Source organism: Mauremys mutica, chromosome 2 (assembly GCF_020497125.1).
Source record: "Mauremys mutica isolate MM-2020 ecotype Southern chromosome 2, ASM2049712v1, whole genome shotgun sequence".
NCBI classification, from domain to species: domain Eukaryota; kingdom Metazoa; phylum Chordata; order Testudines; family Geoemydidae; genus Mauremys; species Mauremys mutica.
This window is the reverse complement of record NC_059073.1, coordinates 232902496-232915065: the sequence shown is the minus strand read 5'-3', so window position 1 is coordinate 232915065 and position 12570 is coordinate 232902496. Positions and strand designations below refer to the sequence as shown.

General features: G+C 46.1%; 1 protein-coding gene across 1 annotated transcript; it reads right to left on the bottom strand.

Annotated features, from left to right (window-relative positions):
* Positions 1-200: 200 nt before the first annotated feature.
* On the bottom strand, positions 201-1842 carry LOC123365395 (cytochrome c). Its single transcript, XM_045008205.1, has 3 exons — positions 1565-1842; positions 864-1040; positions 201-632 (listed from the first exon to the last, which is right to left on the bottom strand). Exons 2-3 carry the CDS (start codon positions 1030-1032, stop codon positions 484-486), a joined length of 318 nt encoding a protein of 105 aa, XP_044864140.1. The 5' UTR covers positions 1033-1040; positions 1565-1842; the 3' UTR covers positions 201-483.
* Positions 1843-12570: the final 10728 nt, after the last annotated feature.

Genomic DNA, 12570 nt, shown 5'->3' with positions numbered 1-12570 from the left:
TGATATAGCTATATTAAGTATTGTAGTCAAATTAATTCCCTTGTTTGATATTCTTTGTGGGGAGAGACATAATGGAGAAGAGGATACATGGGGAATGCCAAGAAACTGCTCTTCTCTTTTTTGAAGAGCTGACCTATGTCAGAACCACCATACTATTCACTAATATCCGGTTATATTAGTTAGAATGAAGAAAGCACAAAAACTTTTCTTTTTTTAATTGCATGATCAGAATGACTACAAAACACAGAACATGATTGTACTCATTCAAGCCCAATCCAATTTACATGTATTCCCATAGGTTATGACTGCCAAAAAAATGTATTCTTTAACAACCATCCACGAGCAACCTTCTCTAGCTGATGAGACAGTTTTTAAGGAGGTTTAATATAGTGCATGTAAAAATAGAAAATTTAAAAACCAATCTCATCACAGAGACACTCATTTCCTTCTCTGTTGTGAAATAAATAAGGCAGCAGATAACTATTACTTAGAAGTGGCATCTTTGAGATATGCTATCAAGTCTGCCCTCTCAGTCTTCTTCTTAATGCCAGCAAAAATCATCTTTGTTCCTGGGATGTACTTCTTAGGATTTTCCAAGTACTCCATCAGTGTTTCCTCACCCCAGGTGATTCCTAAAAAACAATTAAAGTTGTTAATATAGTTTTATAAGATGAGCCATCAATTACACATTTGAAGTAATTAACCTTTTCCTCAAAAATCACTTCTCTAAAGGCAAACATCTTAAATTAAACCAAATATAATACTTATAGAACTACTGCCATTGGCAGCTGGATGTGGAATGGTAACTGAGTGATAGATGACATCTTCCATGTAACTTGGAAGATGTCACACTTTAGTTTTACCTTTATTCTTGTTTGCTTCTGTGTAAGAGAAGCCCTCAGCTTGGCCAGTCTTCCGTCCAATTAGGCCATTCAGGTTGGGTCCAGTCTTGTGCTTTCCTCCCTTTTCGACTGTGTGGCACTGCGCACATTTCTGAACAAAGATCTTCTTGCCCTTTTCAATGTCTCCCATTTTCAGTGCTGACAAGGAAACAATACCAAGGTCAGGTCGGTTTTGGTGCTCTTTAGAAGAGGCAGGAAAGCATATGTATGTTCTTAGCCGAGGTGGTTCTGGATAGGACCCAGCTGTCTAAAAATCCTCAGATCTCATTTCATACACCCGAGGAGAAACTCAGCAGGGCCTGACAGCACTGCTCTTGGTTTCAGACGAGGCCCCGCGCGGCGGCAGAGGGCAGCCCCGGGCCCCGCAGCGTGGCCGGTACCACCCCTGGGACTGCAGGGTCCCGGCCCGCCGCGCCTCAGGCTGACCTTGGCGGTGGCCCCAGCCAGCGGCCGGGCCGCAAATGGAAACGGCGCTGCCGCTGGGCCGGTCACCGGGGAGGGAGCCGGGTGCGGTGCGGGCCCGGGCAGGAGGCGCCAAGGTCGGGGTGATGCTGGGATGGCGCGAAGCGGCCGCTGCAGGCCGGGCCGGACCCCCTCCCGCGCCCGAGACCAGAGCACCAGCAACCCCCTTCCCCACGGGAACCCCTCCTCGCGGCACCCACCTGCCGGCCTCCTCCTCCTCCGACCGCTATTGTCTCTGTCCCACGCTCGCTGTCTGAGCCCAAGGACACGCCGTACCCCAGCCTATGTAGCCGGTGCCACTGCAACCAAACCGCATCGGCACTCGGCCCGCCCGCTCGAATCGCTGGCCAATCGGATGCCGCCTTGGGAAACTTTGATTTCTTGCCCTACGTGTCCATCAGAGCAAACGTCACACAACGTTAACAGCAGGGTAGGTGGCTTCCAAGTAGACCCGGTCTCCGCCTTACCCTCGGTACGAAATGGCGCATGACGTATGTCAGGATACGTAAGAGGTACGAAGGCGCGACTAGGAGGTGAGGCCTTTGCGCATGCGTACAACAGTAAGACACAAAGGTCAACGGTGCAAGGTGAGGCTGCGTCCTCAGAGCGTGCCCCGGTAAGGTCACGTGCTGCCTGTTTCTACGGGTCCCGGCGGAGGCGCCTAGGCGGTGATGCGAGCCGGAAAGGAGAAACGGAGCGCCCCTTGCTGCGAGCCCCCAGCGTCCGCCTGGCTGCGGAGCCGGCTGCCCGGGCTGGTCACGTGCACCACGTGCTCCCCAGCCAGGGCCGGGGGGAGCCTGGCCGGAGAGCACGTGATGTCCAGGCCGGGGCCGGACTCCCCACTGCCTTGCAGGCTCTGGCTCGTCTACATGACAACCTGCATCGGGTTTGTTTAACTGGCTGAACCAAACCCAGGCAAGTCCCTGTGTGGAAAGGCCTCCCTTGGTCTAAAAGGGATTATGCAGAGTTAGCACGCTGCCCGAGAAGCTGATACCGATGTCGGTGTCCACACCCAAAGTTGCCCTGATTTCACTATGTTGGGTTAAAATTACACCTGTAGTTAAACCACTGCAACTCTGTGTGCAGACCTGGACTGTGTGTTTTACATCTGTGCAAAAAAGCTACTAAGGGCTGGGCTACTCTGAAAAGTTAGATCCGTGTAGCTGCGGCTCTCAAGGGTGTGATGATGGGAGAACCCTTCCTATCATTGTAGTAAGCATCAACACTGACACCTTACACCAGCACAGCTGCAGTTTAAAGGTTTACGTGTAGATGTAGCCTCTGCAGAGGTTTGAATGGTCACATATGGTGCAAGACAGAGGAGAATCATGGCGTTCATTTCCACGTACTGATCCCTGGCATATTCATGTGAAACTGATGTCTATGCTGAGAGGAATTTTTTAAAGGGTTTTAATAAAAATTGCTTTAGTTCTTTTCAGTTTTAAAAAAGTGTCTACTATAAAAATAAAAATATTGCCACTGTTTTTCCAGACACAACTTAACTTTGAAACTCAGTATGTAATGTTCACCAAAGAGCATATCATATCTGTGCTTGGAGGCCAAAACACACTAGATATGAAGTAAGTTAGAAATATTTGAGGACTGTGCCCTAGGCAGACAAAGAAGAGGGCACCAGTCCACTTCAGAGACTTAGAGCAGCTTAAGACTTTATGCCACTATAAAGTCTTAAAGCAGCTTAGAGGGTGTTTTTAGCCCTTTCCTCTTTTAAGGACATAGGAAACTAGGAAATTAAAAGCAAAACCATTGTCAATATAACATGAAGGTTGAAAAATTAAACTAAAAGGTCATAAGCAGTGTTGCCAAGTCTTGGGATTTTATTGCAGTTTTTGTGGTATTTAGTGTATCTCTTGAGGGCAGCTCTGGAATCGTGATTATGTGAGAATCTCAATTTTAATAAAAAAAAATTCTGTGGCTCTAATTGTGACAGACACCTTGAAAACATGACCCATGTTAAACTTTTTGCTGGTTAAACATTCAAAACCAGCAAAAATGCAAATAAAATTTGAGGGTTTTTTTTTAATCATGATTTTAAAAACCAACCTAGGGATATATTGAGGCCTAAATCATGATTTTTGAATGGTCATCATCATGTTCCCATTACGCCTCTGGCGTTTAGGGCAGCGACCTTCACTCCTGTCTGTTTCTGTCAAGTCTTTCAATGGTTCCCCAGCTATGCCCCAGGTTTTTCAGGTCAGCTTCCACAGCTCTTTGCCATGTTGTTTTCGGGTGCCTCATGTTTGCTTGCCTTCAAGTGTTTATCTTATTGCTACTCTGGCGATAGAATCAGTTTCTATCCAAAGCACATGGCCAATCCATCTCCAGCGCTTCCTGGCAATGATGGTGCTCATATCCTCTTAGCTGCACTGTGTCAACAGATCTTGGTTTGAGATTGTTCTGGGCCAAAAGATAGGGAGGATTTTTCTGAGGCAGGCTGTATGGAATTAAGACAGTTTAGACATGTTATACTTTCTCGGTCCCCAGCGTTCTGCATTATAAAGTAATGTTGAAAGTATGCAGGCGTGGATGAACAGACCAGATCTTCACTCTACAAAACATAATAGAACAATGCTTAGAATGGCAACAGCAGCTCTACATAAATGTCATAGACTTTGAGAAGATTGTTGATAGCATTCACAGGACCAGCCTATGGTGCATTCTGCGGGCATATGGAATCCCTCTCCATATAATCAACATCATCAAAAGCTTTTATTTCAACTTTACATGCAGGATTGATTACAGTGAGCTCAGTTTTGAAGTAAAAACAGGAGTATGTCAGGGGTGTGTCATGTCTGCAATCCTCTTCAACATTGCCATTGACTGGGTAATGCAGCGTACAACAGAAGACATGCCAAGAGGCATTAAATGGACATCCTTCTCATCCCTTGAAGACCTGGACTTCACAGATGATCTCACCCTCCTAACTAACACCATATACAAGAAAAAACAACTCGACCCAATGCATTCAGCCAGCAAAATTGGACTGAAAATCAACTGCAATAAGACAGATATCATGACCTTTAATATTGCCTCACCATCACCAGTACAAATAGAGGATTATGTTTTCACCAATGTAGAAACATTAACATACTTGGGCAGTACCATCAGCCAGGACAGTGGAACAAGCCAGGACATCGGAACAAAATCAGTAAAGCCAGGAACACCTTTAGGAGCTTAAGTACAGTCTGGAAATCATTAAAATACAACACCAAAACCAAACTCAAGAGTTTGAATGGTACAGATTGGCAATGATGGAGATGCAGAAACTTAAGATTCATATAATTAAACTAACATGGCCATGTTACATGCATGCTATATTTTTGTGATGGGATCCCTGGGGTACAACCTGGAATTGTGCAACCACTGTGCCCCCTTAACTCTCCAGCCTGGATTGTCTCTCACAATGCTTTGCCAGTGACAAGCAGCAAACCCCTCCAGGCGCTGTTACTTAGCTGGGTGCTGGTGACTAAGTTTCATGAATACCCTCTAAGCCACTCATGAACTATACATTTGGAATCATCAGCAAATTTCCCAAGCCCCCAGCCTTACATCCTAGAAATATACCATCTTACTGTGTTCCAGACCTCTTGAACAGTGCAAGCTTATTTATTAGTATGCCACTTCGCCAAAGGAATGTGGACATGCACCAGTTTTGTAACCTGAGCAGATTCCCCAAGCATTTTAGACAAACTCACGGGTAAGGATAAAACATTAAATTACATTTATTAACTACAGAAAGATAGATTTTAAGTGATTATAAGTGGTAGGCATAAAAGGTCATAGATACCATAAGAAAATAAAAAGTAAACATGCATTCTAATGCTTAAACTTTTAGGCTAAGCAAAAGTTGAATCAAACAGCTTTTCTCACCTCACTGGATGTTGCAGGTAGGTTGTAGTTCTTAATACACAGGCTGAATTTCCTTCTTATTCTGGGACCAGTCTCCTCAGTTCAAAGTCTTTATCTCCTCAGCGTTCTTGTTGCCTTCAGTGTAGGCGGGTGATGAGAGAGGTCATCTCATGATGCCACTGTCCATTATTTTATACTCTTAGTCCATGTCCTTGGAAAGAAACTGGCCCAGGCATGTCCTGGAGGGCCTTCTTGAGTCACAGAGTTGAGCAATCCTCATTGTGTGGTGCTGGTACAACGGTCTCTTATTGGCATAAGAGATGACAACATCTGCCATACGATGTTCTGAAACAGTCCAATGCAGAGCATTGTTTCTGGGGGTAGGTTGAAGCCTGGAAGTTGTTTTATGGGGTTGGTAATGGTGGTTGTTTAGGAAAACAGCATTATCCCACAATTCTTTCCAGTGTGCCTCGAGTCTGAAGATGCTTTAAGAGCTTTAGCCTGATCTCAAAAAGAGTGTAGAAGACCTCATAAAATGGTAAATTCAAATTGGCCACGGTTTGATTATACTCACAAGCTGTGTGTAAGGATTTTGTTTGGTGGTGTGTATGCTAGAGTGGACAACCACTGAATAGGTGTTGATGTTAATATTCCAGTTATGATTCTCACTGCAGCATTAGGGAGGATGGTCCTGCAATTTGTGGAGAACTGTCTTGGCTTCTGTACTCCCCCAGGGGAATCGGATAGCGAAAGGATCTGAGTCGTTGCCCCAACTCCCTTTACCCAGATGCCTTCCTCACCTTAAGGACTCCTCTTCTATTTTCCCATGTGGCAGAGTCCTTGTAATCCTGGTAAGGCTGGCCCAGGATTCCTGGAAGGTTTAACCCTCAATCTCGTCATGGTCACTTAGGACAAGGGCTAGGATGTCCCCACTCTGGGATACTTTCTCCTTACTGGCTACTTCCCTGACCCACTGATCAGTACATTGTTTAAACCAAATACAATTTATTAAACAACATCAGTAATAAAAAAAAAAAAGGACAAATGGAAAAGGTTAAAGGAACAAGTCTCTGCAATTTAAGAAAAGTTCAGTTTGTTCTGCACAGGTCCCAGACTTCATTCCTTCCTTCCCAAGACCTGGTTGCACTGCAGTGAGACTGCAGGTAAGACACCTGCCCTGGGGGTGGCCACACGCCAGCAGGCTCTAGGTGGCAGGAGCCTTCCCTTTCCCCCACCCCTCCCAGCATTGGCCCTCCTGTCATGTTAGGGCCCTCTTGTCTGGTGCTGTCTCCCTCTGCTGAGCAATCGCTGGCCGGGGTCCCACCTTGCTCTCCCCAGCTGCTCACAGCGCTCGGCTCTGGTATTATTTGTGGCACGGCCAGCATCCGATATCTTGGCTCTGGCCCCGTAGCTCCTCACTGAAACTCCGATTTGGCTCACTGTCGATGTGGCTACAAGTTTTCAGATTGATTTCAATGGACTACTTGCAGTAATAAAGTTAAGCGTATGCTTTAGGAATCAGGCCTAAAAGAGAAAAGCCACTTGTATGTAAGAGAAAAATGGGAAGAGTTAAAAAATCCCAAGATAAATATAGTAGAAATAGGTATATTTCACTTGGAAACATCAGACCCTAAATATGATTAATGAAAACTATGTAGCCCTTTGTTCGATTCCTGCAAACTTTACAATACTTTTGTTAATGCTGTAAATTTAGTAGAAATATCCATATAAGAAATTGAAACAGAATATCATTGCTTTCTGACCCTGTATAGTGTGTTTTTAGTAAGAACTTTGGATAATGCTTTAGCGGTAAATTGTTGAATTAGATATGTGTGGGACTTGAGAGGACTGCTTGCTGGAGAAGCATCAGGCAGCATTAAATTCAAATCCTGCACATAGGATGTGGCATGCTTACAAGAATTTAATGTGTACACTGTGTGTTATTTTCCAGAGCTGAAGAGAATAAAGTGGTGGCTTTCCGTGCCAGAATCTGTGTGTCTCTCAGTTGTAGGTGTGGGTTATCATTAATCAGAGTACATTTACAACATAGTATTCATTTGTTCCCATTGTCTGAATTTTAGCATCAGGGTGACATTTGTTTATGAAGTTATTGTTTTAATTTTTTAACTATTTTCACATTCTAGGTACAACTGAAATACTCCTAAAAAAGGACCCTGACTGTTTTTCCAACACCTCAAACCATTATGCAAGAATGATGCACCTTTTTTTGAAACAAAATTATTTTTATTGAATTTTTTTTGAAGGGAAAATAGTGAAATCAAATAAATATGTACAGAAGGTTAGGTCCAGTTACTAATTTAAAAAAGGGAGAAATATATTCACAGTCAGAGTTCTTTTAAGCGGAAAACATATAGCTAAAAAAGGAAAGATAGTTTTGTGGAACTAGGATGGAACTCAGGCAATCTGGATTTAGTTTTCAGCTCTGCTACAGCCTTTGTGTGTGACCTTGGGCATGTCTCTTCATCTCTGAGCCTTGGTCACCACCTGTAAAATGGAGATTAAGTATACTTCTCTACCTCTCCGAGATATTCATTATCATCAATGAGGTGCTTAAATAGTATGGTGATAAGGGCCATAGAAGTACCTAGTTGGGTAAAGTATACGGAATGTTATATATATGAAATACAGTACGAATGGAAGTTGGTCACTTAGCTTCTGATACTTATTTACTAATGAATGTGACTAAAACTTCAGCCATTTTGAAAGAGGAGGATTGTGACATCTGAAAGTTGGTAGTAAAAAACTCAACCCTGGAAAGTGTTCACGAGTGCTTGAGCAGGTCAGATTGCATCCATCAGAGGGCACAATACAACTGCACTAATTGCAGTTGGCCTACCTTGTTTCCGTATAGCTTGTCAAATCTGCCACTTTTTTAGTTTACTTTTTAATCATTTTTGCTAATAGATAAACTAATTGGGACTAGGCTGTTCAGACAGTCTCCTGCTGTGATAAGTGCCTCTGCAGCTCTGTTATGGTCAGAGATTATTATCCTGTCACTGTGTTATCATTTGGTGGCATGATCTAAAGTAAATCTAAGTTATACCATTGTAAGTAGTTGTAGCAAAAGAGGTTGGCTCTCAACTTATTCTCCAGGGCATCAACCTACCCAAGAAAAGCTTCAAATTAAGTCTCCTTTGTAAGGAGATTTGTATGGTTGGGTCTCCTTAGGTAATGATATCTTAATCTAATGTAATCTATAAAGCCTTTGCAGTTCTTGTATTAAACTGGCCAAGGCATCAAGTTGTTTCTTAAAATAAGAGCACAAGGATGGTGCTACGACTCACATTAAGAGTCATTAAAAAAAAGAGAAGCCTGAAGTTGACCTCAGAATTTTCTGCGAAGCAACCCCAATGACATATTTAGGACCAAGTCCTGTCTCCTGCCATGGAGGGCCACATGTTCCAACCCAGCAGAAATAGTGCTGCTGTGCTGCAGAAAGAGGGGTGGTGCAGAATTTGGAGACTTTGTGCTGGTGTCCATACACCCTGTGCCCTGTAGAGCTCCAAAGGGACTCGCTGTGTTGTGTATGCAAAGGGCTTGGAGCTGGAGACTGACCACGTGAGATAGTGGATACAGCCCAGTCACTTGCTGTATGTTAATTCCAGGATTCGGGGCCAGATCCGTAAAGCACTGCAACATCCAGCTGCTTAGGGCCTGCCGCTCAGTGAAATCCTCAGGCCCAAGTTAGGTAACCAGACTCACCAAGCAGCCTATGGGGGAGAATTAGGTTTAAGAAAGGGATTTATTGAAGCCAGCAAGCTGAGCAGAGAGATGCCTCAGCCAGCTAGTAGAAAATGCCTAGGCAGTTAGGTACCTCCCGCCACTCAAGATGCACCGCTGTGAACCCTCTCCTGGAAGTTCAGCTGCTTAGATAACCCACACGCGAGCAACGGAATGAGCAAGAGCAAACCAGCTCACTATAACCAATAGTTAGGTGTTCTCCTGGGACGTGGGAGAGCTGGGTTCAACTGCCTGCTCCAGACTACAGATTCAAACATAAATTACTCCTGGGGGAATTCTGTGCGTGTGCAGAATTCATGCCCCACGCAGATTTCTTTGCTTCCCCGCAGAAAAATGACTTTCTGACAGGGAAGCAAAGGGAAGCTGCAAGAGCAAACATGCATCACTCCCTAGTGGAGTGTTTCAGGCACCGGGGTAGCCGGTGGAGAGGTAAATCATCGCAGGGCTGTGGGACACCCCAGTCAGTGGCTCCTTCCCTGAGTCAGGATCAGCTGCTAGTCCTGGCTAGGCTGGAGGCAGGAGAGGACTGGACTTCCTCTTCCCCTGCAAGGTGTGGCTGCGGCTGTGTCAGACCCACCCCCAGAAACTTCCCCCAGCTGCAGGAAGCTCAGCATCCTCCCCTGTTGCCTGCCCCCATCACTCTTCAGCTGCACAGGGAGCTGCTCCCCCATCCGCCCAACCCCCATGCATCCGGACCTCCAATACCCAGACACCCCTGCCAAGCCTCACCCCATACACTCAGAACCCCCCTAGCCCTCCATACCTGAACCCCACCCCATTGAACCTCAACCCCAGCATCTGGAACCCCCTGCAACTAGATCCTTGCCTCCGGACCCCCACCCCTGCACCCAGACCACCCCACACTGAGCTCCCTGTACTCAAACCCCAACCCCGATGAGCCCCAACCCCCTGCACCACTCTGAGCCCCCACATCCAGAGCCCCATGCCACTGACCCCCAATGAGCTGCACCCAGACCCCCACCCCACTAAGCCCCACTCCTCCAGCACGCAGACCCCCCTCTGAGACCCCTACACCCAGACCCCTCCACTGAGCCCCAAGCACTTTCACTTGGAAGCCCCTGCAGAGTCCCATTGCCCCTGCACCTGGAACCCCCACAACGAACCTCTATGCATCCAGATCCCGCCACACCTAGACCCCCTGTTGAGTTGCCTGCACCCATATTGTCCCACACAGAATCCTCTCACCGCACACCTGGATCCCCCCACACTGAGCCCCTCCAGACTTGGATCCTGCCTGCCCCATACCTGGTGCAAAGGGGCAGGCCCACGCCTTGTGCTGTGTCAGGATCGGATGCAGTCTCATCACTGAGTCCGCGTCCCTGGAATGGGGAGGCTGCAGGGTGATCTCCCCCACTGAGCTCCCCCCTGCCATGCTGGAGCCTCTGTATTTATTTATTGACAAATAAAACTTGCAGAATTTTAAAATATTGTACACGGAATTTTTAATTTTTTTGGCACAGAATGCACGTAGAAGTAATGAATTCCCAGATGACTGCCCTAACTATTGGGCATGCACAGGCTCTCTCTCTCTCTCTTACTACCTGACCTGGTCTCCCCCAACTAACTTCAGGGTGGGTTAGGTGTGCTCAGATCACATCTACCAGATGGGGCCTTGCAGGTGAGATAGTTTGAGAATTCTGTTGGAGTTTAGGTTGAGCAGCAAGTAGCGTGGTGGCATCAGGATGTAGGCAGCTTTGTGCTTGCCAACCAGCAGAAATTTAAGCACCTCCATGGTTAGGTGGCAGCTTAGGAGGTTGTTTTTTGTGGATCTCAGATGTGCCTAAATGTTGGATGTAGACACCTAAAGTGGCAGTTTGTAGCTCTCACCTCTAGTCCATAATGAGACATTTGTGATCAAACTACCTGCCTGGCAGATAGTTTGTGTCATGTTTCAATATCATGGCTACAAAATTAACTGCTCGTTTTGTCTTGCGAGTCTAGTAATGTGGGAACTGTTATATCAGAAGAGATCTATAGTCCAGTCCTGTCTCTGGCAGTGGTCAATGCTGGATGCTTTAGTGGGCTCTTAAATCTGCCCATGATCAGCTTATATCCTGAAGCGTAAGGGCTGATAGCACTTAGAATGTTTATTCAATCTACTAGAACTGCAGGTGCTGTTCTTATGCTCTTAGGATTTGTGTCTAATCCTTTTTTGAATGCTGCTAAGCTCTTTGCCTTAATAGTATCCCAAGCAGCAAGTTAAACAAGTAAATTAGCACACAGTTTACAATGTGCTTCTTTTGATCTGATTAATTTCACTGAGCAAAAGGTCTTGTGGTTTCTCATTATAGGACTGAGAATATATTATAGGAATGTCTGATAGGCCTTTTCTATATATGAAGTATGTTATGTCCCTTACCAAACTAGTTCTTCTCTTTCCAAATGAATAGTCCCAGTCTTTTAAAATCTCTCCTAGTATGTAAATAACCCTTTAAAGTCTTATATTCGTTACCCTTCTCTGGACCTTCCTTATTTCTAAGATGTTGCTTATGAAGTGTGGTCAGGGGCGGCTCCAGGCCCCAGCACACCAAGCGCGTGCTTGGGGCGGCAAGCCGCGGGGGGCGCTCTGCCGGCGCCGTGAGGGCAGCAGGCAGGCTGCCTTGGTGGTGTGCCTGCGGAGGGTCCGTTGGTCCCACGGCTTCGGGGGACCTCCCGCAGGAAGCTGCGGGACCAGCGGACCCTCCACAGGCAAGCCACGGAAGGCAGCCTGCCTGCCGTGCGTGGGGCGGCAGAATTCCTAGAGCCGCCCCTGAGTGTGGTGAACAAAACTGAATGCAGTAGACTGAAGATTTTTATGATAACATAACATTCTGTATTCCTGGTGGTTTACCATCTCTTTTGAATGCTGCTGCGTCGTTGAGTAGAAGTTGTCACTGATTTTGAAATCTTCTCCCTGAGAGGTTACAACTAATTTAGAACCCATTACTGTCCAGGAGTTGTTTAAATTGTACCACCTTGCAGTGTGCATGACGTGTCTCCATTAAATTTAATCTGCCTTTATGTGGTCCAGTTAATAGTGTGTTATATCCTACAGGAGTTCCTCACACTCATCCTTAACCTTAACAGCTAATTTAATCGCCCCTTGTCTTAATAACCCAGGGCCTGATTTTGTCCACATATAGACAGGATGCACTGTATGCTGGTCTCCCACTCCCATGGACAAAGGGGGCTCAGCTGCCTGCATTGCATCATTTCCCCTGTTGCCTAGAGAGTCAGAGAGCTCTTTGTGGGTCTGGGGATCTGTGCAGGGAAGGGGGCAGGACTGGGAAACACAATCCCTCTTCCAGTCGGCCCCATGGAGTTCCCACACAGAGATATTATAAGTCCATGGCTATATTATCTTCCAGTCCCCATTCAGTGCCTAAGGAAAGTCCCAAGGCAGCTGCTAGCTGCAGGAAGCTCTGCGCTGGGATCATGCAGTCCAGGAATGGGAAGGGACTGCCAGGGGCATGTACTCAGTGTGGATATGATTCTGATATCCTGCTAATCTGTGGGGAGCGAAGAGGCAATTCCTGCTCCTTCAATGGAACAGTTCAGCAGACAACAGTGAAGAAAG

What these genes read in the sequence shown, in the direction of transcription:
- LOC123365395 (XM_045008205.1), bottom strand. Translation starts at nt 1,032, where the DNA reads ATGGGAGACATTGAAAAGGGCAAGAAGATCTTTGTTCAGAAATGTGCG. An exon ending in AGAAGCAAACAAGAATAAAG is followed by an intron (nt 633 to 863) that starts GTAAAACTAAAG and finishes ATTGTTTTTTAG; the next exon opens with GAATCACCTGGGGTGAGGAA.